Source organism: Salvia hispanica, chromosome 5, assembly GCF_023119035.1.
Source record: "Salvia hispanica cultivar TCC Black 2014 chromosome 5, UniMelb_Shisp_WGS_1.0, whole genome shotgun sequence".
NCBI lineage: Eukaryota > Viridiplantae > Streptophyta > Magnoliopsida > Lamiales > Lamiaceae > Salvia > Salvia hispanica.
In genome coordinates, this window is record NC_062969.1 from 9,766,119 (window position 1) to 9,786,592 (window position 20,474).

General features: G+C 34.5%; 4 protein-coding genes across 5 annotated transcripts; all 4 read left to right on the plus strand.

Moving 5' to 3' along the window:
- Window positions 1–2,479: 2,479 nt before the first annotated feature.
- LOC125190695 (protein XAP5 CIRCADIAN TIMEKEEPER) lies at window positions 2,480–6,503 on the plus strand. 2 transcript variants are annotated; one of them, XM_048088064.1, is made up of 12 exons: window positions 2,480–2,783; window positions 3,062–3,127; window positions 3,653–3,717; window positions 3,792–3,904; window positions 4,021–4,096; window positions 4,230–4,306; window positions 4,401–4,462; window positions 4,572–4,643; window positions 4,906–4,959; window positions 5,446–5,511; window positions 5,784–5,858; window positions 6,186–6,503. In XM_048088064.1, the coding sequence occupies exons 1-12, from the start codon at window positions 2,613–2,615 to the stop codon at window positions 6,234–6,236; spliced, it is 948 nt and encodes a 315-aa protein (XP_047944021.1). In that variant the 5' UTR covers window positions 2,480–2,612; the 3' UTR covers window positions 6,237–6,503. The 2 variants fall into 2 exon arrangements, with proteins under 2 accessions (XP_047944021.1, XP_047944019.1); XM_048088062.1 differs by having other exon boundaries at window positions 2,482–2,783; window positions 4,572–4,703.
- A 638-nt stretch (window positions 6,504–7,141) lies between these two features.
- Window positions 7,142–10,156, plus strand: LOC125186508 (translocon-associated protein subunit alpha-like). The gene is made up of 8 exons (XM_048082879.1): window positions 7,142–7,290; window positions 8,019–8,180; window positions 8,330–8,380; window positions 8,610–8,698; window positions 9,170–9,247; window positions 9,345–9,548; window positions 9,643–9,714; window positions 9,816–10,156. Exons 1-8 carry the CDS (start codon window positions 7,230–7,232, stop codon window positions 9,864–9,866), a joined length of 768 nt encoding a protein of 255 aa, XP_047938836.1. The 5' UTR covers window positions 7,142–7,229; the 3' UTR covers window positions 9,867–10,156.
- Window positions 10,157–15,076: 4,920 nt separating this feature from the next.
- On the plus strand, window positions 15,077–16,654 carry LOC125190536 (extensin-like). Its single transcript, XM_048087862.1, has 2 exons — window positions 15,077–15,322; window positions 15,541–16,654. The coding sequence occupies exons 1-2, from the start codon at window positions 15,160–15,162 to the stop codon at window positions 16,413–16,415; spliced, it is 1,038 nt and encodes a 345-aa protein (XP_047943819.1). The 5' UTR covers window positions 15,077–15,159; the 3' UTR covers window positions 16,416–16,654.
- Window positions 16,655–17,924: 1,270 nt separating this feature from the next.
- On the plus strand, window positions 17,925–20,444 carry LOC125190537 (V-type proton ATPase 16 kDa proteolipid subunit). Its single transcript, XM_048087863.1, has 3 exons — window positions 17,925–18,144; window positions 18,346–18,631; window positions 20,099–20,444. Exons 1-3 carry the CDS (start codon window positions 18,066–18,068, stop codon window positions 20,229–20,231), a joined length of 498 nt encoding a protein of 165 aa, XP_047943820.1. The 5' UTR covers window positions 17,925–18,065; the 3' UTR covers window positions 20,232–20,444.
- Window positions 20,445–20,474: the final 30 nt, after the last annotated feature.

A 20,474-nucleotide genomic window follows, 5' to 3' on the forward strand; every position in this document is an offset into this window, starting at 1 on the left:
AGTTTTGGGTCATTTTTAAAAATTTATGAATTCTAAGTATAGATTTAAATATTTATAAATATAAGGTGTAAAAATGAAAATATTGATGTGAATTTAGTTTTCTAATAATGATAATAATTTATTTATTGTTTAAGCATAATTTAAACATAATAAGTCAATACCGTTACGACTCTATTTAAACAAAGGAGTTACTACCGTTACAAACATAAATTGATATATTATTATTATAGTAGTACTTATAATTATCAAATTTGGTTGATACTAACATTTTATGTTATAGAATCCAAAAGACTTTTATTGTTTAGGGTGGAAAATACTTCCGATTTTGACCAAATAATATACCATTACCACTACTAAAATGAATTTAGACATTAACTACAACTAAATCACAAATTAATGAGCCAACTATTTTATAAGTGACATAATTGCATGAGCCGTTACATGTTCAGTGTCCATTTGAATTCACTAAAAATTAAATTTCTAATCATAAATGGATGAAATTGAAAGGTTTTAGAATAACCCCCAATTCATTTGTTTGGACTATATATATGATTTGATAGTTTATAATTCACCCACTCGATGCTTTATTTTGTGCAAAAGTTTTGATTGGTTTTAGGTATTCTTCTAAATTTTTCAACGATATTATTTTTGCTTTTAATTTTAATATATATTTATACATTGCTATTGTGGCAAAAGTTCATGTTCCGATCAAACAATTTTCTAATTTAGCATCAAATTTAAATATATGTATTATACTATTGTTATTTTTTGTTGAAAGTTCTTATATAGATGGAGGCAATCTGACCGGAGAAGATGACACCGGCAAGGGCGATGAAGTGCTGGAGATTATGACTGGAAAAGGTGAGGCTATTGGAGATAGAGACAAGCGGATAAAAAACGTTGGGATGGATACTGAAATTCCAGAAGAGAAGATGGAGACGAATTTATTCTTAATTAGTAATTTTTTTATTAATTCTAATTAGTTGGTCATATTATTTACAAAAAATTTTTATTGAATTTACTGAGCAATATATATTTTTATTTGGTTTCATATATATTTATATAATGAATTTTTATTGCATATTTTTATGCTTTTAGATTTCGTACGATGATATTGTTTATAATTTCATAAAATTATTTCACTATGTAAAATAAGTTGAGGAAAAATAGAATGAATCGTGCAACGCACGTAGGTGATACTAGTTGTTTTAAAAGCTCAAGTTATGATGAGAAAGGTCCATCGATAAAATGGATGATATCTATAATTATACAAAGAATATTAATATAATTTTGAAAAATTGTTAAATTATCTTTCATTTTGAACCCATTAAATTTTTTTGTTAGTGTTTTAAAATTCAATTTATTATTGCAACCGTTACAATCTAATAACTAATTGTAAAAATCACTTAATTTACCAATTTTTGTGGTATGGGCTTATATGTTCGATCAGTTACACTAATTAGTTTAATAAGCCTGTATAATTAAACCATATAATCAGCGGTTACAAATATTTAATCAGGAATTTTCAACATTCAGGAGCTTTACCATGGTAAAAAAAACATGTGGCGCAAAAATTTAGGATTAGAATCCCAATAAACATAAATGCTTAAAAAAAACTTAAATGCTTAAAGACATTTAAATTGGCCCAAGGAAGAAAACAGTTGCAATAGGGTAGAGAATTGAATCAATAATAATTTAGTATATAAATTTGAATTAATCTATCTTTATACTTTTTTGCTATAAATATGTAATATTATCATATAATGAAATAGAAATGTCGTAAAAGTATTATGAATACATGCAAGATCTATAGGTGAGAGATGTCGTCGATTTTGATAAAGTTCTTATGCACATCGGAGTTTATAGGGTAGTCGGTTGTAGAGAATCCTTTAGTTATTTCCGGTTGAAATTGATTATGTATGATGATGATATGTAGAAATTGGAAGGGAAGGTGAGTTGTGTTTGTGATGCGAAGTTTTTTTATGTTTCTCATTCGCCGTCGGCCAATTTTTATGGCAATTCAGATAGGGCACCTGAGTCTTTTTTAGGGTTTATTGGGGCGAGAATAATTTTTTAGCTATTATAATTAGAATTTTTTGTTATAGGTGATGTAAGTGGATTCATTTTTTCTTCTTAGAGCTTAATCAAATGATGTTTTAAATGTCACTATTCATGTATTGTGATTCAGTGCTCTCTAAATTTTTATAATTTGTTATTAATTATTTCAAGCTTATGGTATGTTTTAGTTGTATAATTCATAGTTATTTTGTTTACAATTTTATATAATGATATTGTTTTTAATTTCATTTAATTAATTTATAATTAAAAATCAATGTTTAAAAGTTTCTTAATCTGTGCACCGCAGGTGTGAAACTAGTTCATAAATAAACTCGCGGTTTTGTAAAAACCTGAAAGTCGGAACAGTAGTACAGGAAAGTCACTCCAGAAATAAAGTCGCATTTTTGGCTACAGAAGTTGCTAAGATTTAGCGATTGGAGCCCTGAGTCTGAGTATCCCCAGTTCTAAGAAAAATCCCTCTTTCTACAACTCTGCTTCCGATCCCTCACAAATTCAAACCCTAGTTTGCCGCTACATTCATTTTCTTATTCAGCATGGCGGGTATGGGCGATGGCTACGTCGGCACGGCGCAGGACGCCGTCAGGATCAGGCGCCTGGAGAAACAGAGAGAGGCGGAGCGCCGCAAAATCCAAGAGCTTAAGAACAAAACTGCCGCTTCTGAAGGCCAGCCTGGCCTCCTCCAATTCGGCTCCAGTACCTCCGAGGTATGATGTCGCGATTCCTCTTGAACCCTAGATAATTCTGCATCGTGATTGATTCGCTGCTCTCCACGCATATAAATGATTCGCTCGGAACTTTAGCCATTAAAGGTGTCCTAATGCTCAGGAAAGTATGATTTAGCCAGATATGGAGAGCTTATTAAGGTTAAAATTTTTGAGCCACCAGTTAAGTGTGTTGTCGAGAAAATATGAACGGATATGAAATGCTGGCGCCTTCTGTTTTTGGATGGTTTATTGAATTTGCGCATTCGTTTATTGTTCAGATATTGGAGACTGCATTCAAGAAGGAAACTGTTGGTCTGGTCACTAGAGAGCAATATGTTGAGAAGGTATGATAATTTATTTATCTTTTGTGTTTCCCCAACCCTTTCAGAAGAAAGGGCAGTTCTGTAAAGGGTTGCTTGTGGTTAATTCTATGCTCCATGCGCGGGTTGCTTCTTCTTGCTGCTTTATGTAAATATACCAGCAATATGTATTCCCTCTCGAGGAAAACGACTTACCACTTACCAGTCAGGCGAAAACTAGATGGTTGTAGTGGTGGAGAGGAGGGAGTGGTGCTTTTGATTATATAGTTAAGAGGATGTAATCACCTAAGGAGAAGCCTCTTGTTAAAGAATTTGGTTCTGAATTTTGTAGCAGATATTATGTTTTTGAATTTTAAAACCTCAAATTGTAGGAGGGAAATTAATTTTTATTTACTAAGGTATCTATTATGCTTGAAAACAAACATAGTTGTGAGGTGTGGTTGGGAATTGGAAAAAAGGCTGAAGAACAAATAGGACATGAATAGCTCTAATGAGAGGAAACACCTTGCCTGTATATGCAGCATCAACTAACCGTTTTTTGTGCTGCAGAGAGTAAATATTAAGAATAAGTTTGAAGAGGAAGAGAAAGAGAAGCTCCTAAAGTTGCAGCAAGAGTGAGTAATGTTTTTTCTGTATAATTGATTTATTTGCTCTGTTAGTTCTATTTTTGATCCATTTTCTTTGGTAGGGAGGAGGAGCTTCAGTTACAGAAATTGAAGAAGCGGAAAATAAAGGCAGACCCAAGGCTATCATTTGCTGATGAATTTGAGAATGACAATGAGGAGGAAGATGAGGAAAATCGTAAGCATCTATGAATGAAATGTTGTTGATCTTTTTTCTTTGTTTCTTGGGTTTATTGGCACAATCGCACTTTTAAATTGCAAATTTTGACATAGTATACTGTCTTATCTTTGAAGAAAACGATGATATCCGCCAGAGATTTGGAAAATATGGAAAAGATCCTACAGTAGAAACCAGTTTTTTGCCTGATAGGTTGGAATTTCTCTCCTCTCATTTCTGTTGAACATGTCTATTCATGCTCCCTTGGCCTATTTGAATCCCCATGCCATGCTTTTCGATCTTTTACTTATAATTGGCCTTTGGAGGTTGAAGCCTACTCTTACAGTGAAAGAGAGGCGGAGGAACAAGCTGAGCGTGAACGGTTACGAAAACAGTGGCTTCTTGAGCAGGAGCAAATCAAAAGTTAGTAGTAAAGTCTTAAACGCTTCCATTTGTTCTAGATTTCATCATATACAATATTCTTAGTTTAACACCTGTTTTATGGTTTCTTTTATAGATGAGCCTCTTCAAATCACTTACAGTTACTGGGATGGTACTGGCCATCGACGGGTGATCCAGGTTTGGGACTGCTTTGGGTCTTAATTCATTGACCCCTGGGTTCAGCTTTTTGTTTTTTTACCTAGATGATTAGTGAACTTTATTCACATTGCTTGTTTGCATTTACCAGGTACGAAAAGGTGATGCCATTGGAGAATTTCTTCGTGCAGTTCAGCAGCAGCTTGCCCCTGAATTTCGAGAGGTTCGAACAACTTCAGTGGAGAATTTGCTCTATGTTAAAGAAGATCTCATTATTCCACATGTAAGGTCTTGATGGGAAGAACCAACATGCTTCCCCTTCTCTGACTATAATAGCCCAAAAGATCCGAAATCAAAATTTGTGTTTCAGTTTATACTAATTATCTTAATATGCTATATGGAAAAAGAAACTAAAAAAGATATTGAAGGTTTCCTTGATGTGCTGCACTTATGCATGCCTTTTTTTCTCTCTCTTTCTGTTGCAGCAACACAGTTTCTATGAGCTGATTGTAAACAAGGCCAGAGGGAAAAGTGGACCGGTAATGCCCACTTTCTTATCACATTTCAGCTTCGTCGTAAATTAGCAAATTCATAAGAAGTTGATAATGATTTTCAAAATCATCATCATATATTTATATGATCTGTATTTAAGATGCACCTTTAGGTTATAACCCTGATAGCGTACTCATACAATATCTTAGATTTACTTAACTTGATGCAAATTTCTAGTCAGTGTATTGGGTTCTTGTTGCAATACAATGGGAATCTGCTAATTTTATGAACACTGAATCTTCTTGCCCTAGTACATTGAATATTTACAAGATTCTTTTGTACCTCTCTTCTATTGCTCAGTTAATACAAGCAACACATAACACTCAATTTTCTTACCAACATTTGCACATCCAGTATATTGGTTGGAAACATTTGTACTTGTGAAAACATTTATACGAAAGATTTAGATTCGCGCCTGGACTCACAAAATACAATAAAACAACACTAATATCTGTTTTTGGTTTTACTCGCAGCTGTTCCACTTTGATGTGCATGAGGATGTTCGAACCACTGCTGATGCAACAATTGAGAAAGATGAGGTAATCACTTGACCTTTAGATTGGTTGCTGGAGCTGTAACTGGGCCTAAAGTTCAATAAACTTAGTGTTTTCAGTCTCCCTTTCTATCTGCCTGTGAATTCTATTGTTTACTTGTTCTATTATATATGTGCATGGATAGTATACATGTACATTATTCAGGTTTCCTTGTACAGTTATCGGGTGATAATATGTGTATGGTGTAATTCATCCTCGTCACAGAATCATATTTCATCTGATTAAGAAACTGAAATAATTGAATTTTTTTTCAACAGTCACATGCTGGTAAAGTTGTGGAGAGGCATTGGTATGAGAAGAATAAACACATATTTCCAGCTTCAAGATGGGAGGTTCTCTCTCTCTCTCTCTATATATGAATTATATATATATATATGAATTTATTCGGCATGTGCATGTGTATCTGCTACCTCTTGATGAATCGGTTGCTTGCTGTTGGCAAGCAGACTGTAAATATTCTTGAGAACTTTATTTTCTGCTTTAAGAATAAAGCACAAGCAACGGTCTTGGACTGATGGCAGCGGATGTCTCTTCTAGTAGTATGTGATTATTCTTATAGATACGACACACAAGTTGTGCTACTATTACATGAGTACATTGAAACCGAACAATGAGTTTTCTTAGCTCACCTGAACTACATATTCTGGTTTCTTATGTAGATATACGACCCAACAAAGAAATGGGAGCGATACACGATCCATGGCAACTGATTCAGACAACATGCAAACTTTCGTTCTACTATTGTGGAAGAAGACCTTATGAGTTTCCAGGGTATCAACTAGTGAAAGATGTTGCTGACGTAGGCTTAAATTGTGGAGAAACTCAACTGGAATTAGTGCTAAAATTGTGATTTGTTTTGCCTAGAGCGGAGGGGATTTCTGACTATTCCTTTCTCTCCTATTCTGATGATTGTTGGATTGTATCATACTCTTATTTTTGAAGGTGACAATATAATTACTACAGTACTTTATATGGTATTGTAAGGATCTATGCTGTAAAATATGCTTTTAAACCTGGTAGACTCATTATTTGACATCGTCTGCAAAAAAGAAGACTTCTGTAATTCATAGGTAATGTCTAGGCTGCCTTATTCAAATATTCTTAGAAATCTATCATTATTCTATGAAATATTATAGAGTTTGATATAGTAATAGTTATTTATTTATTAATTTTTTTGGTTGAAAATTGAAATCGCATCTTGCACTTGATTATCTCAAATTTGTTGAAATTTCGTTTGTTTATTATGGGTATTACTCTTAAACTGGAATAAAAGAGCTTCGATTTATTTTCGAAATGCGTATTTATTAAAGAATATATACTACTAGTAGAATATAACATTCGTTCTTACCAAATTACGGACTAAATTGACAGAAGAAAAAATTATAACGCTTCATCTATACAAAGTGAACAAGGGAAAATAATCCACTGTAAAATTTCAAAATCTTGCCAACTGATTATAATTAATTAGTTTTAATAGCTAATTATTTTTCTTAAAATTGCAATAGTCTTTATAAAGCTGCGTTAGTTCCTCTTTTACTCAGACGCAGGTAATAAGAATTGAAACTGTGGCACGTAAGCCGAATTTACGGTTTTGTCCTTCGGTCCACGCGATAAAAAGTCGTTTCTTCCTTCTCGTGCTTCACGCTCTCAATTACTCCTCTCTCTCACATTTGGGGCAAAACCATTAATAAAGGGAATCCAAAATGACAATTAGGGCTTTTCTGATCCTCGCGCTGCTCGTTTTCTCGTCCTCACTTCTGCAAGGTAAGATTCTCATATCCAAATTCATTTCATTCTCGATTACATCGTGTAATTGCCATCCTCGATCCTGTTCGACTATTTTTTTGTTTTATTACTGGTAAAGTGTTGGTCAATGCCCTTATGCATGCACATGCACGGGAATTTTGAGCTTTAGCTTCAATTTTGCAGCTGATTTATGGGTTTTTATATTGCATTGACGTTTTCTCGTTGCGAGATTTAACTAGATCGAGACTGCATTTTCATGTTTTTGCGTCGATTTTGATCGCTAGGCTATTTGATCTATTTATTAAATTTGTGTGCGGTTGTATAGATTTGAGTAAGCGTCAGTGGTTGTGTTGATGCTGTGATGATTGAGATTTGAATTTGTGCTAATTTTTTTCCCGTCGTAGTTCTCCTTCAGCATTTTAATTTCGATGCTTTCCAAAGTCAAACATGGGTTTTTTACTCTTTGCTAATTCCTTCGTCAAACCAGTTATATAGGAGATGTCATTTTCTGATTTTGCTATTGTTCTCCATTTATTGCTTGCAGTTGCTCATTTTAGTAGAGAGTTCCCTTGGTCTATATTTGTACTGATTGCCAAATTATGGATATCTGTTTATTGGTTTTACCTTTGTGTCTATTCTGATCTGTGAGTTAGTTCTTATGGTCTCTTGTTTGATGCTCTGCTGCAATAAGTGCCATACTTCAAGCCCAGTTTTTTTAATGTGTATATGTTTGTTATCCTTTGTAGTTGCAAGATGTGAGCCAGACATTGATAATGATGTTGATTCGGCGGAGGAAGGTGGGGATCTCGGGATTGTTAATGAGGATGTCCAAGATTTTGGTACTGGGAGTTATAGTCCAGCTCCAGAGGTGGAAACTGTTTGTGTTTTCCCTAACAATCCCTCAAAAGGTTAGTTACCTTTGTTGAGATTTTGTCTTGGCCTTTTATGTCTTCGATATCCAAAGTCAGCATATGTAATGATTTTTTTGAAGAGCAGCTGATGTACTTCTATCTATTGTTTGTTACTTGCTTTCTGAAATTTTTATATCTTTTTGCAGCTGTTGTAGCTGGGGAAGAAAGTGAACTTCTTGCTGGAATTAAAAATGATGGTAATGCTTTGTCTATGCATGACTTTTTAAAGTGGTTGTATGGTGTGTGTTGTGTGTATATATTGCCTAGCTTTCTGAAATTTGAATGTAGCTGCTTAGTCTATAAATTCGTTCTCGTCTAGTGCTATTCCACATTTCCATCATCCTTGCCTCCATTTTTCACTTGCTCTATGATGGTTCTTGCAGCATATATTTGATTCTAGACTTGATGTAATTTTATATAATGCAGGGGAATCAACTATTAATGTCATTGCCATTCAAGCTAGTGTTCATCTCCCTTACCAGCATCAGTACTTGCTCCAGAATCTTTCCACGCAGGTATATATTTTGTGCCATTTAAACTTTTGATGTTGTAAATTTTGTCTGTGGATAGTCTGTCTGGTATATGGAAGCATATACTGAATCATTGTATCACGATTATATGGATAACCTGTCAGAAACCCATCTTACAAACTTCTTATGTCATTTTATGGTCATGGCTTATAGACATGCCACTGGAACTTTATTAACCATCCAATTTTTAAATTTTATTCTAGTTTGAGTTAAGACCTCTTTATAAATGTGGAGCAGATTACTTATGGAAAATGCTTGCAACTCTGTATAATCTCATGTAGAATCAGATGTTAATATATATGTGTGATTTGATACTTATTACTGTAATATTCTTGGTGCCACATTGAATGGTGAGAGCAAAGATATGCTCAGTCCGATACATGAAAGCTAGGTGTGATATCTTTACTAATTTCTCCCAGGACTTATGTTGATGATTTAAATATTTTGATTTGCTAGACTTTTAACAATGCATCGGTTCCTCCATCAGTTCAAGCAACTTACCCTTATATGTTTGCCGTAAGCAAGTTCTTGCAAGTAAGTCTGCTGAATACTTAAGGGTACCTTTGGGTCTACCATTGCATTTTGAGGTTGGATTTAATTGGCATGGCTTTGTGTTTCCTTAATCCTGCAGTCTGGTGAGTATGATCTTGTGGCAACTATTGTTTATGAGATCAACCAACAGCTTTACCAGAGCGCATTCTACAATGGGACAATTGAAGTGAGTGAGCCAGGTGGCATATTCAGTGTTGAATCAGTGTTCTTGTTTAGCCTTGGAATTGCCCTCCTCGGATTTCTTGGATTTTGGATACGTGGCCAAATTCAGAATCTCTCCAAGGTGAATACTGGATTTTCCCCCTAAAGCTGTATCTGTATTACACCCACTATATATTTGTGAAAACATCTATTAATTATTCACCAACTCTTCTCAGAAAACTAAGAGGGCACCAAAGGTTGAAGTTGGAACCGGAACAACTGATGCCTCGAGGGATGAGTGGTTGGAGGTTTGTCTGAAAGCTCTCGTATTCTTTGAGTTTGCTATTAAAGCCTATTTTTCTTTCCTTGAAAAAAGACGGAGGTTCCTAATACGTCTTCATGTGTCCAGGGAACCGCTTATGCTCAATCTAACTCGAACAAGTCGAAGAAGAAGAAGTAGATGTGTACTTGCAACGAGTCCAGTATAGGTGGCATATACACACCAGAGGGAGGTGTGCAGCCGCGCTTTGGAGAGACGGGCTCAAGTTTACAAGGAAGGCGAGGGACAGTTTATGTTTTTCTCTTTGTTAGAATTTGAGCTATCGTTCAATGCCAAACCAACTGAGTTGACTTTGCGAAGCTGTGGATTTTTTTGTAAAATTTTGAGAGTTTGTTAGACTATGGTTATTCTGTTTGTTGTTTTCTTGAAATTTTATACTCCATCTGCTAAATCAATTTGGTGTTCACACACACAACTCTCTCTCTCTCTCTCTAGTTAGGCTAAAAATTTCTGACTATAAAATTACAACTTGATTTATCCCTCATCGAATTTAATCCGCAGCCCGAATAGAGTTGACTCTAAATCCAATGAGTTTGTTCGATGGGTTGGATCTATGTGAACTATATAAGACTTATGATGATTTTAATAATATAAATAATAAATAAAAAATACTCACCATTTTATATTTAATATGCAAAATCAATATACATATATGTTAAAGTTTTATTAGTATAACAATAGAAAAATGAATTAGAAAATTTAAATACTAGGAGTATAAGAAACATTTTGAATTTTAAAACATACTTTGAATTTTTTAACACTAAGTTTATTTAGTTTTAATTTTAATTTTAAATTAGATATTTAGTGTCATAATTCATCATCACTTATTTTTGTATGTAAAGTTATTCAGTAATTCAAGATTTCTCGACATCATTACTATCTTAAGTCATATTTTTTACATTATTAATTAATACTCCAATATTAGTTATGTTTGAGTTTAAGCATACATACTATTTTTCATTCTATAAATACATGAGTAGTTTTTATCATTATGCACTAGATTACATATGATTTTATTATTAAAGTTTTACAATTGGGCGGGTCCAAATCGGGACGTTTAGAATTAAAGTTGAAAATTTTATAACTCGATAAAATTATAACCCTGCAACCTCCTAGGTTGACCCGGTTTATATTCCTACTTATTAGACATAGTATGTCTTATAATAGTATTTTCTTATAATAATTTGACGTCCGTCGTTGGATTTGCATTATTTTCTCGATTTTTTTCTTGATTCAAATGGAGGGTTTCATGGAATATGTCAATAGGAAATAAATTGATTTTTGAAATACCATTTGCGGCGATTAATCGACTGTAAATCACGTAAACAAATAATAATACTACAAAAAGAAATATGGGTACAATTTAATGCTCAACTACCTCACCAAATCACAATGAAAAGAGAGGTTCATCATAATTGCATCTTACAACTCAGAAATTTAATAGATATTTTTAGCTCTGATGGGTAGACAAACCTCATCCACATTTTATATTTTCTTCTTTTTATATTATTGAACTATGACCTTGTTTCTCAAATTATAAAAAATATAAACAATTAAATAAAATAGATATTTTCTAGAAAAATAATATCTTGATAATGAATTAATGATACAGAAAAGGGCGACAATTACGCGCCTTCATTTCAGTTAAGTGGCAAATTTAAGGCCATGAATGTGAATCGTGATTTAAATGACTGTGAAGCCGACAATTATATTAAACTTGACATTTGTAAATCATGCAAATGTGTTGAATAATATAATGTCATCTATATGATTTGATGTCCCAGAGAAATTATCCATGCGTTTTATTTTACTTTAATATTTAAAATTGATGGCTCCTTTTTAGTTATGTTAATATTTATATTGTGCTATTCTATATTGTGGTTTATTTTTATAAATTATGAATTAGACGAATTAAGAAAACGAATTACCTATATTATCGTGATATTAATAATAGGAAAGTACTGTAAATAATCAAAGAAGATTTTCTATTTTCTTGTTTTCAAACACAATCTATGCATATATGTGTCCTTGAAGTAAAAAGTTTATTAAAATTTATTTGAAAGGTAACTTTATAAACAAAAAATTAAAAAAAAATAAAAAAAAATAAAAATAATAATAATAATAATAATAAAAAGAACAATTTGCCAGAAAAACCACGAATTCTAGTCAAATTCTCTACCGTCCCGCAATTTTAAAAACCAAGTGTAAAAAATAATGAATTTAAACAGGATTCTCAAATTTCCCATGACTTATAAATGTAGCATTATCGTGCGTGTCGGGTCGTTATCGTGTCGACACGATAACGACACGAACACGATAACAACAAACACGAACACGATCCGTTAAGAAAACCTCAAACACGAACACGACCCGCTACCCTCAGACACGAACACGACACGAACACGACACGAACCCATTAACGACACGAACCGTTTCGGGTCAACACGACACGAACACGACACGAACCCATTAATGACACGAAAATAAGTATTGAAAAATGAAAATAATAAGAATAATAATATTAAAATATTATGTGTTAATAAGAATAATAATATTAAAATATTATGTGTTAACGGATAACACGAACACGACACGAACACGCATTGTTAACGGATAACACGAACCCAACACGAACACGACACGAAATTTTCGTGTCCTTAATGGGTCGACCCGATAAGGACACGAACACGATAAGCTCTGACCCAAACCCATTAATTTCGTGCCGGTTCGTGTCGTGTTATCGTGTCGTGTCAAAAATTGCCAGCCCTATGCTACATGCTTCGCATTAAAGACGTGATTGAGTTATTTGCTAAGTTATTATTTTTATTTGGCAAAATGGTTGATTCAATTGCTTTGAGTCGAAAAGAATAGTTTCGCAGATGGTCTCAACCTTGGAGTAAAATTTTCAGATGCCACACAATTGATAAAATTTTACCCAAATTGTATCTGTATCTATAAGAAAAATGTTAAATTTACAATTTTTCTTTATACGATTAATTAAAGTTATGGAATGAAAAAAAATCTGACCAAGATTCATAAATTGTAAATGAATTTACATTAATACTGACATGGATTTTCCAATGGTCAAGGCCATTTAATTTCATGGAGTATTAATCGACATGAAATTTGAGGTATTAAAAGGCTGTGATAGAGATTTGAGACACATCTAAATCGATAATTTCCAGTCTTTAGTCAAATAGTAGCAACTAATTTTTTGAATTAATTGGATATTTGAGGTATTAAGTCCATAATTTGTTGCTAACCAATTCCGACAAGGTTGTTAAAATATTCAAATTACGCAAATTAAATCCGTGAAATATTGAGAAATATATTAAAATTGATGATTTTATTTTCTACAGTCAATTTTAAAGTTGTGGGATGAACACAAATTTGACCAAAATTCATAATTAGTGCATAAAAGTATATAAATACCGACATGGATTTTCCAATTGTCTAGGCCATTTCATATCGAAATAATTAACTAATTCAGCATATCAAATTGCATGTTGCAATCGACATGAAACTGAGGTATTAAAAGGCAAATTTCGCTCTAAGTCAATCATCATCACTCATCAGTATGCGACCCCATTAATATCTCACTAATTAACGTTTAGTTAATGGACATGCCTAGACAAAATTTGTGGAAAAGGGAAAATATATTATGTGATAAAGATTTGATACACATCCCAATCGATAATTTTTAGTGTTTAGTCAAATAGCAACTAAGTTTTTTGCATTAATTGAATTTGGAGGTATTAGGTTCATAATTTGTTGCTAACCACTTCCGACAAGATTTTAAAAATATTTCTTTTATATTGTAGTAGTACCAATTAACGAAATGTACCTAAAACATATTTACACATATTTATGGATAATAATTTTGATTTCTCCTCCTTGGAGAAGACTATATATAATGCTTTAAGGCCACCATGATTCTTATTCTTGACGTGCTATATTTATTGCATCCAAAGATATATTGCACGATACAATAAATAATTATCTATGATCGTACAACTCAAAGAATAATATGATGTGAATACTCGCGTAATTTTAAAAGATAGGATAAAAGAATATAATTCATTAGTTACTTCTACACAAATTTGTTGGTCAAATTAATTAATTTATAACTGGTGGAAGTAATATATAGCTAGCCCAAATTAATGTTTAGGATGAAAGTGGAGCAACATATAATGTGGGACTTGTAACAAGCATTTAAGCTTAGCAACCTTAATTAGTTGAAATATCTCTTTCTCCAACCCCCACTTTTAGTGCAAACACATGCAAAATCGCTCACATTTTCAATGATCTATTTAACCTTAATATAGGGTTTTGATTTTTTATTTAAAAGTTATTCCTACACAAATAAAATAATCGAATAGACCTATTGGGTTGGAAGGTTTTGGATCTCAATCCATTAATTAACCAATTAATAATGTACTATTCCATATTTACTCAATACTACATCATTACATTGATCAATTAAAAAAAACATCATTACAATGTACTAGCTACTACCATCGTTTGTACAAAATATGCGCACTATACAATTAAAACTTGAGAATGTCATCATAGTATTTATTGTACATTATGATTCAAACTATAACAAAATTTGGTGGGAAAATGTAAACATTTAAGTTGATTCATGTGAATTGCTGATAGAAAGAAAAAGAAAAAACCATAGAAATGAGTTTTTTTTTTTCTTTTCTGCTTCCCAACCGTGTCGATTCCAAATTTATGTATAAAAAATGGAGAAAATTGCTGTCAAATCATCAATGCTACAACCCCACTACCAATGACCTTCTACAAGAATAAAAAAGAACAAAAAAAAAGGTTTTTAGGTGAGAAAATGGGGTAATTAAATTGGTTAAGAGATTTACAGAAAACAGTTGAGGCCTCATTAAATAGTGTGATAATGTCCTCTGCATGTGGCCACATTCTCATGCTAAATAGCTGGGTTTTTTTCTTACTTAGATTTAAACTAAATTTACCCAAGAGCCCAATAATCTCAAATTAAATAAGTTCTTTATAATAACATACTCCTGCTACTTAATTAAAATTTACCTGAGTCCAATAATCTCAAAATCTAAACTTCTGTATGCTGAGATAGCTAGTGATTTTGAAACACTAATTACCATGAAATGATATTCAAATTTATTGAATTTTATGGAAGGTTATTTTATGCTTTTATTTGGAGTCATGATCAATGGGACCTGATCTCATGTGATGTCATTAAAGATTACTGTCGGTTTGATTAACTTAACCAAAAACAACTGGCCAGAAGAAATCACACTACTACAAATATGTGTATATATACATTGTCATTTGTGCTTCATTTTCATTCAAGAACTCATATGGTTCAAATATTTGTGGGTTATTTCTAATCATTTATTTGAGTTGAGAGAGGTCCCAAAAAATGGGGGTTCATTCCCTATGTCAGAGCTTCTTGTTCTTGTCTTTAATATTGTTTGGTGCAGTGAATTTGTGCAGTGCAGATGACAAGACTTTTGAGGTTGTTGGAACCACTGAGTGTGCTGATTGTAGCCAGAATAACTTCAAGTCTTCTCAGGCATTTTCAGGTTCCAATCTCTCTCTCGTGAAATGTGTGTTTTTCTCTCTTTATAAATTTGTAGTTCTTCAATTCATGGACTTAGGTTGGTGGAAGGTAAATAATCCCATGATGTTTTATTTGACTGCAACCTTTGACTTATTTATTAAATAGAAGAGAAACGTCTTACTAGCTAAGATGTCAGAATACAGTAAGTCACGGTATTTGACTCGAGTAAACATGATGCAGGACTTCGCGTGACCATCGACTGCAAGCTCGAAAACGGCGACGTCAAGCGGTTCGGATCCGGGGAGGTCGACGAGCAAGGCAAGTTCAAGGTCGCCCTCGCCCAAAAGCTCAACGACAAATGCTACGCGCAGCTCCACAGCGCGGCCGCCCTCCCATGCCCCGCCCACAACGACATTGAGGCTTCCAAGATCGTCCTCAAGTCAAAAACCAACAGCAAGACGACATTCGCCCCGGCTAAAACCCTCCAATTCTCAGCCACATTGTGCTCCTCCAAAACATTCTTGCCCTACTGGAAGCACCCTCCCCTCCCTCCCCACCCATGGTTCAAACCTCTCCCCAAACCCACCCTACCCCCTTACACCCACCCCTGGTTCCACAAGCCCACCCCATCACCCGTCCCCGTCTACACTCCCACTCCAAAACCACCCGTTGTTGAGCCTCTCCCGCCACCCGCCCCCGTCTACACGCCCACACCAAAACCACCCGTGTACAAACCTAAACCTAAACCACCGGTCTACACGCCTACGCCCAAACCACCGGTCTACAAGCCTAAGCCAGAACCACCAGTGTACAAGCCCAAGCCCAAACCACCAGTCTACAAGCCCAAGCCCAAACCACCAGTCCACAAGCCTAAGCCCAAACCACCGGTCTACAAGCCTAAGCCAGAGCCACCAGTAGTGAAGCCCCCGGTGAAGAAGCCATGCCCGCCAGTCGTGGTGAAGCCACTCCCGCCACCAGTGCCCGTGTACAAGCCACCGGTGAAGAAGCCGTGCCCACCACTCCCGCCAATCCCGAAGATCCCGCCAAAGTACTTCCACCACCCCAAATTCGGGCACTACCCGCCGCTGCCTCCAAGCATCCCTCACCACCCTTGATCATTTTCAACAATTAAACCGAAACTGTAATTAGTAATGCATATCAGCTAGCAAGGTGTTATGTCTAAGCTGCCAAATAAAAATATGCGTTTTCTTTAATGAAGGAATTATGTGTTTGAGATGAAAGGAAGTTTGAGTGATAGATCATAGGAAGCACATCATTGATCATATTTTATTGGGTTTTCACCCTTTGTATTTGTTTGATTTGGTTTGATATCAGATGTTTGTGTATTTTCAAATTTGCACTTTCCATTTTTTCTAATGTTTTAAGTGGAATGTATATATATATATATCTGCATCACAGAAGTAAGGAACTCATGTGGAAGTTGGACCTGTTAATTTACTATACCATGCCTAATAGTATAATAATACAATCTCAAAATTCTCTTCACATTCAATGTACGTCTGGAAAATTTGCACCCAGCATTAGATTTAGACATTTAGTACTTACTCTTCACAAAATCCAAAAATTAAATACAAAACTTTTGAAGCATGACATAGAATAATTTAGAATTTAAGTGATTAATTCCCAAGCTAAACATACGTGTCAATGCGCACAAAGATCTTAACTCCGGCTCTAAAATGCTCTATTTCCGTATATAAGACTCAGTCCAATAATGGATGCTATTTCCTTCATGATATGATCAAATCCTTCTTTGATCTCCATAAAAGTATGAATCCATTAGTTTCATTTAGGAAAGAAGTCCATAAATTGAGGTAACAAATGGCCCCACTCCCATTTATTTCCACGTACTTCAAGTGCACAAATTAGACTAGTAGGATTATATTATGCAATCTGCAGATATGCTGATACATTTGTTTCACTCATCTCAGTTTATGAGGATTATGCATATATGTTACTCCTCTATAGGATCTAATAAAGTGTGAGCCATGCATGTGGGCAATAAATAAGGGGAGACCCATCCTATAAAAAAGAATGACAAATTAGGAAATAATACTCTCTCTCTGTCCAAAAAAAAACAATATTATAAATAACATGAGTTGATTAGTGAAAAAATTTCAAAAAATGAAAGTTGCACAGTTTTTATGAATGTCTAGTAAGGTGGTTGCATATTTTGTGCTAGACGAAGGAAGTACTCATTATTATGTATTCCATGATGAATGATAAGATGGTTGTAATACTTGGGAAAAAGTAGATAGTATTGTACTATCTCTTTGGTGGTAAACTAAATAGTAGGGTGGTTATATAAATATACTTTGAAAAGTTTTGTTTTATTACTAAACGAAGCTGCCACAATCTAAAAAATTTGAATAAATGGCACTAGATTATTTCTCTAATTGGGCCGGGCCAATAAACTGAAATGGGCCCGTTTGATATTAAGGCCCAAATACAGCACCAACCTTTTTTTTTTTTTTTTCAATTGCAGGAAGTAAAATTGCGACGGTTTATGGTCACTTGTCCAATTATTTATCAAATTTATAAAATCCTAAAAATATTATGTATATGTATCAGTTATTCCTGGATGAATAGATCCACGATATTTTTAATTTTTAAATTGATCGACAAATTATATTTGGCGATAAAATAGAACTCATTATTCACTCGCTCTGTCGCTTTCTTTCTTTGTGATCCAAACACAAGCAGAAATTGCTCGTGATTTTTCACTCTGAATTCGATCTGAAACGAAGATGTCGTCTACCTTCAGCGGCGATGAAACTGCTCCCTTCTTTGGCTTTCTCGGCGCCGCTGCCGCGCTCGTCTTCTCCTGTAAGCCCCAACCGCAATTCCTTGATTTGTTTGTTCAATTATCCCCACTCACTTTGAATTTCGATGTGATTCATTTGATCGGGATTGTTTTTCCACGGATCTCTCCCTATCTATACGCTCAATTGTGTTTCAGTGTTTTTAATTTTAATTTCCCGTGAATTTGGAGGTGAATTTGTGATCTCTTTTTATTTTCGATTGAAGGTATGGGCGCGGCTTACGGAACAGCGAAGAGTGGAGTTGGCGTGGCGTCGATGGGGGTGATGCGGCCGGAGCTGGTGATGAAATCCATTGTGCCGGTTGTTATGGCTGGTGTTTTGGGTATTTATGGATTGATTATTGCTGTGATTATCAGCACCGGTATTAACCCTAAGGCTAAGTCGTACTACCTCTTCGACGGTTATGCTCATCTCTCTTCCGGATTGGCTTGTGGCCTTGCTGGACTTGCTGCTGGGATGGCTATTGGCATTGTGGGAGATGCCGGTGTTAGGTATGCTTTGTTTCATGTTTGCTACTATGATTTAATTTTAGTTTTTTGTCTGCTGTTGTTTTGTTTGATTTTGGTGGATGTCAAGTTTAAGATCAGCTACCCTGTGAGTTGGTTTGGGTGGAAGTGGAAGTGGAATGTTTGAACTTCTGGGATTACTTGATCAGTGTGGAAGGTTTCTTTAGTTTAATTGTTCCACGTCTACTTTCGGTGATGTAATAGAGGATAAAAGTATCCCTTTGCATACTATAAGGAGGTGATTGCTCATTTGCTCTAAGTTATAGAAAGATTGATAAAACATAGAATTGAGTGCTTGAAGTATAAGATGGTCAAACAAGTTCAAAATTAATCAATCCATCAATGTAAACAGTAGATTGGTTTCAATTTTGAACCCTCCATCACTGAAAGTGAACTCCCTCGAAGTGGAAGGAACAAAGACAGAACTTTCATTGGCCAAAATATAGGATAGGGGACTTGTAATATGAGAATTGTGTTTATCTCAAAGTAGACTTGAAATATAAGATGGTCCCTTTTGGCTTGTTTTTTCTACTAGTGATGATTTTCAAGTTGATAATACTCTTTTGAATTCTTGGAGTGTATTTAAACTAATAAACTTGGTTCATACTTATTGAGTCCTGCATTCATCAAACTTGGTGAAGGGATCATCATTTGCACAGCCAGTGATTTCTGCATGCTCTTTTTTCTTCATCAACTAATTGTTATTCTTGCTTGCCATAGTAACCAGACACCAACTGTACCCCTGCAATCTTCCTCTTTAAAAGATTGTTCTTGATTTCATCGTGCACTCAATAATATTGCATGTTGCTGAATAGATGTAAAAGCGTCTTGTTGAATACTTATAAGCAGTGGAACTAATATTCTAGATTTTGATTTATCTTTTAAACGTTGGTCATGCATCTAGATGTTTATGGTGAAGGCGTCTAGTTGCATCCTTATAAGTGGAGAGAGAGTAAAGTAAGAGAGAGAATAATGTAGTGAAGAGTCTTATCTACAATATTCTCTCTACTTACTTTACTATGTAGTACTCCCTCCGTTCCATAGTAATAGAGGCGTTTCGTTTTGAGCTCTCGTTTTGAAAAAATGATAATAAATAGTTAAAGTGGAGAGAGAGTAAAGTAAGAGAGAGAATAATGTAGTGAAGAGTCTTATCTACAATATTCTCTTTCTTACTTTACTATTTCTCCACTTTAACTATTTATTATTATTTTTTCAAAATGAGTGCTCAAAACGAAACGCCTCTATTACTGTGGAACGGAGGGAGTATAATATAACATTTATTCCGCTAAATATGTTGTAGCCTGTAGTTATGCAGCTTTGATGATTCAACATTCTTGCAGTTAAACTCCTCATAAGCAATTCCTGGGAGAAACAATGCCTACTTTATGGAAATTCATTAGTTGTTTTTGGTTTGTTTTTCATTTTGAATAATCAATCATTAATTTTTTGCAGGGCTAACGCGCAGCAGCCTAAGCTTTTTGTTGGAATGATCCTTATTCTCATTTTTGCTGAAGCTTTGGCGCTCTATGGTCTTATCGTTGGAATCATATTATCTTCACGAGCTGGCCAGTCCCGAGCTGACTAGGGCAGAAGCTAGCGATTTAAGTTCATTGTTTTGGTGAAATTTATGGTATTTTGGCAAAGTTTGATCCTGAATTACTACTAATGACCTCCTGTATTTTCATCCACAAAGTTACTTGTGGGTGGTTGTTTTTATAGTGTGGTGTTTATTTGTAGTAGAGTATTAGATGAGGATTTGGTTTTATTGAATAAGAGCCTGAAGGGGTTTTCCATTAAATTACTCGATCTATATTATGTTTGGAAGACT

Bases quoted from the DNA above. Each gene is read 5' to 3' on its own strand.
- LOC125186508 (XM_048082879.1), top strand. From the start codon at position 7,230: ATGACAATTAGGGCTTTTCTGATCCTCGCGCTGCTCGTTTTCTCGTCC. The intron at 8,381-8,609 runs GTAATGCTTTGT...TATATAATGCAG, and splicing joins TGCTGGAATTAAAAATGATG to GGGAATCAACTATTAATGTC. The intron at 8,699-9,169 runs GTATATATTTTG...TTGATTTGCTAG, and splicing joins TCCAGAATCTTTCCACGCAG to ACTTTTAACAATGCATCGGT.
- LOC125190537 (XM_048087863.1), top strand. From the start codon at position 18,066: ATGTCGTCTACCTTCAGCGGCGATGAAACTGCTCCCTTCTTTGGCTTT. The intron at 18,145-18,345 runs GTAAGCCCCAAC...TTTCGATTGAAG, and splicing joins TGCCGCGCTCGTCTTCTCCT to GTATGGGCGCGGCTTACGGA. The intron at 18,632-20,098 runs GTATGCTTTGTT...AATTTTTTGCAG, and splicing joins GTGGGAGATGCCGGTGTTAG to GGCTAACGCGCAGCAGCCTA.
- LOC125190536 (XM_048087862.1), top strand. From the start codon at position 15,160: ATGGGGGTTCATTCCCTATGTCAGAGCTTCTTGTTCTTGTCTTTAATA. The intron at 15,323-15,540 runs GTTCCAATCTCT...AACATGATGCAG, and splicing joins GTCTTCTCAGGCATTTTCAG to GACTTCGCGTGACCATCGAC.
- LOC125190695 (XM_048088062.1), top strand. From the start codon at position 2,613: ATGGCGGGTATGGGCGATGGCTACGTCGGCACGGCGCAGGACGCCGTC. The intron at 2,784-3,061 runs GTATGATGTCGC...TTTATTGTTCAG, and splicing joins TCGGCTCCAGTACCTCCGAG to ATATTGGAGACTGCATTCAA. The intron at 4,960-5,445 runs GTAATGCCCACT...TTTTACTCGCAG, and splicing joins CCAGAGGGAAAAGTGGACCG to CTGTTCCACTTTGATGTGCA.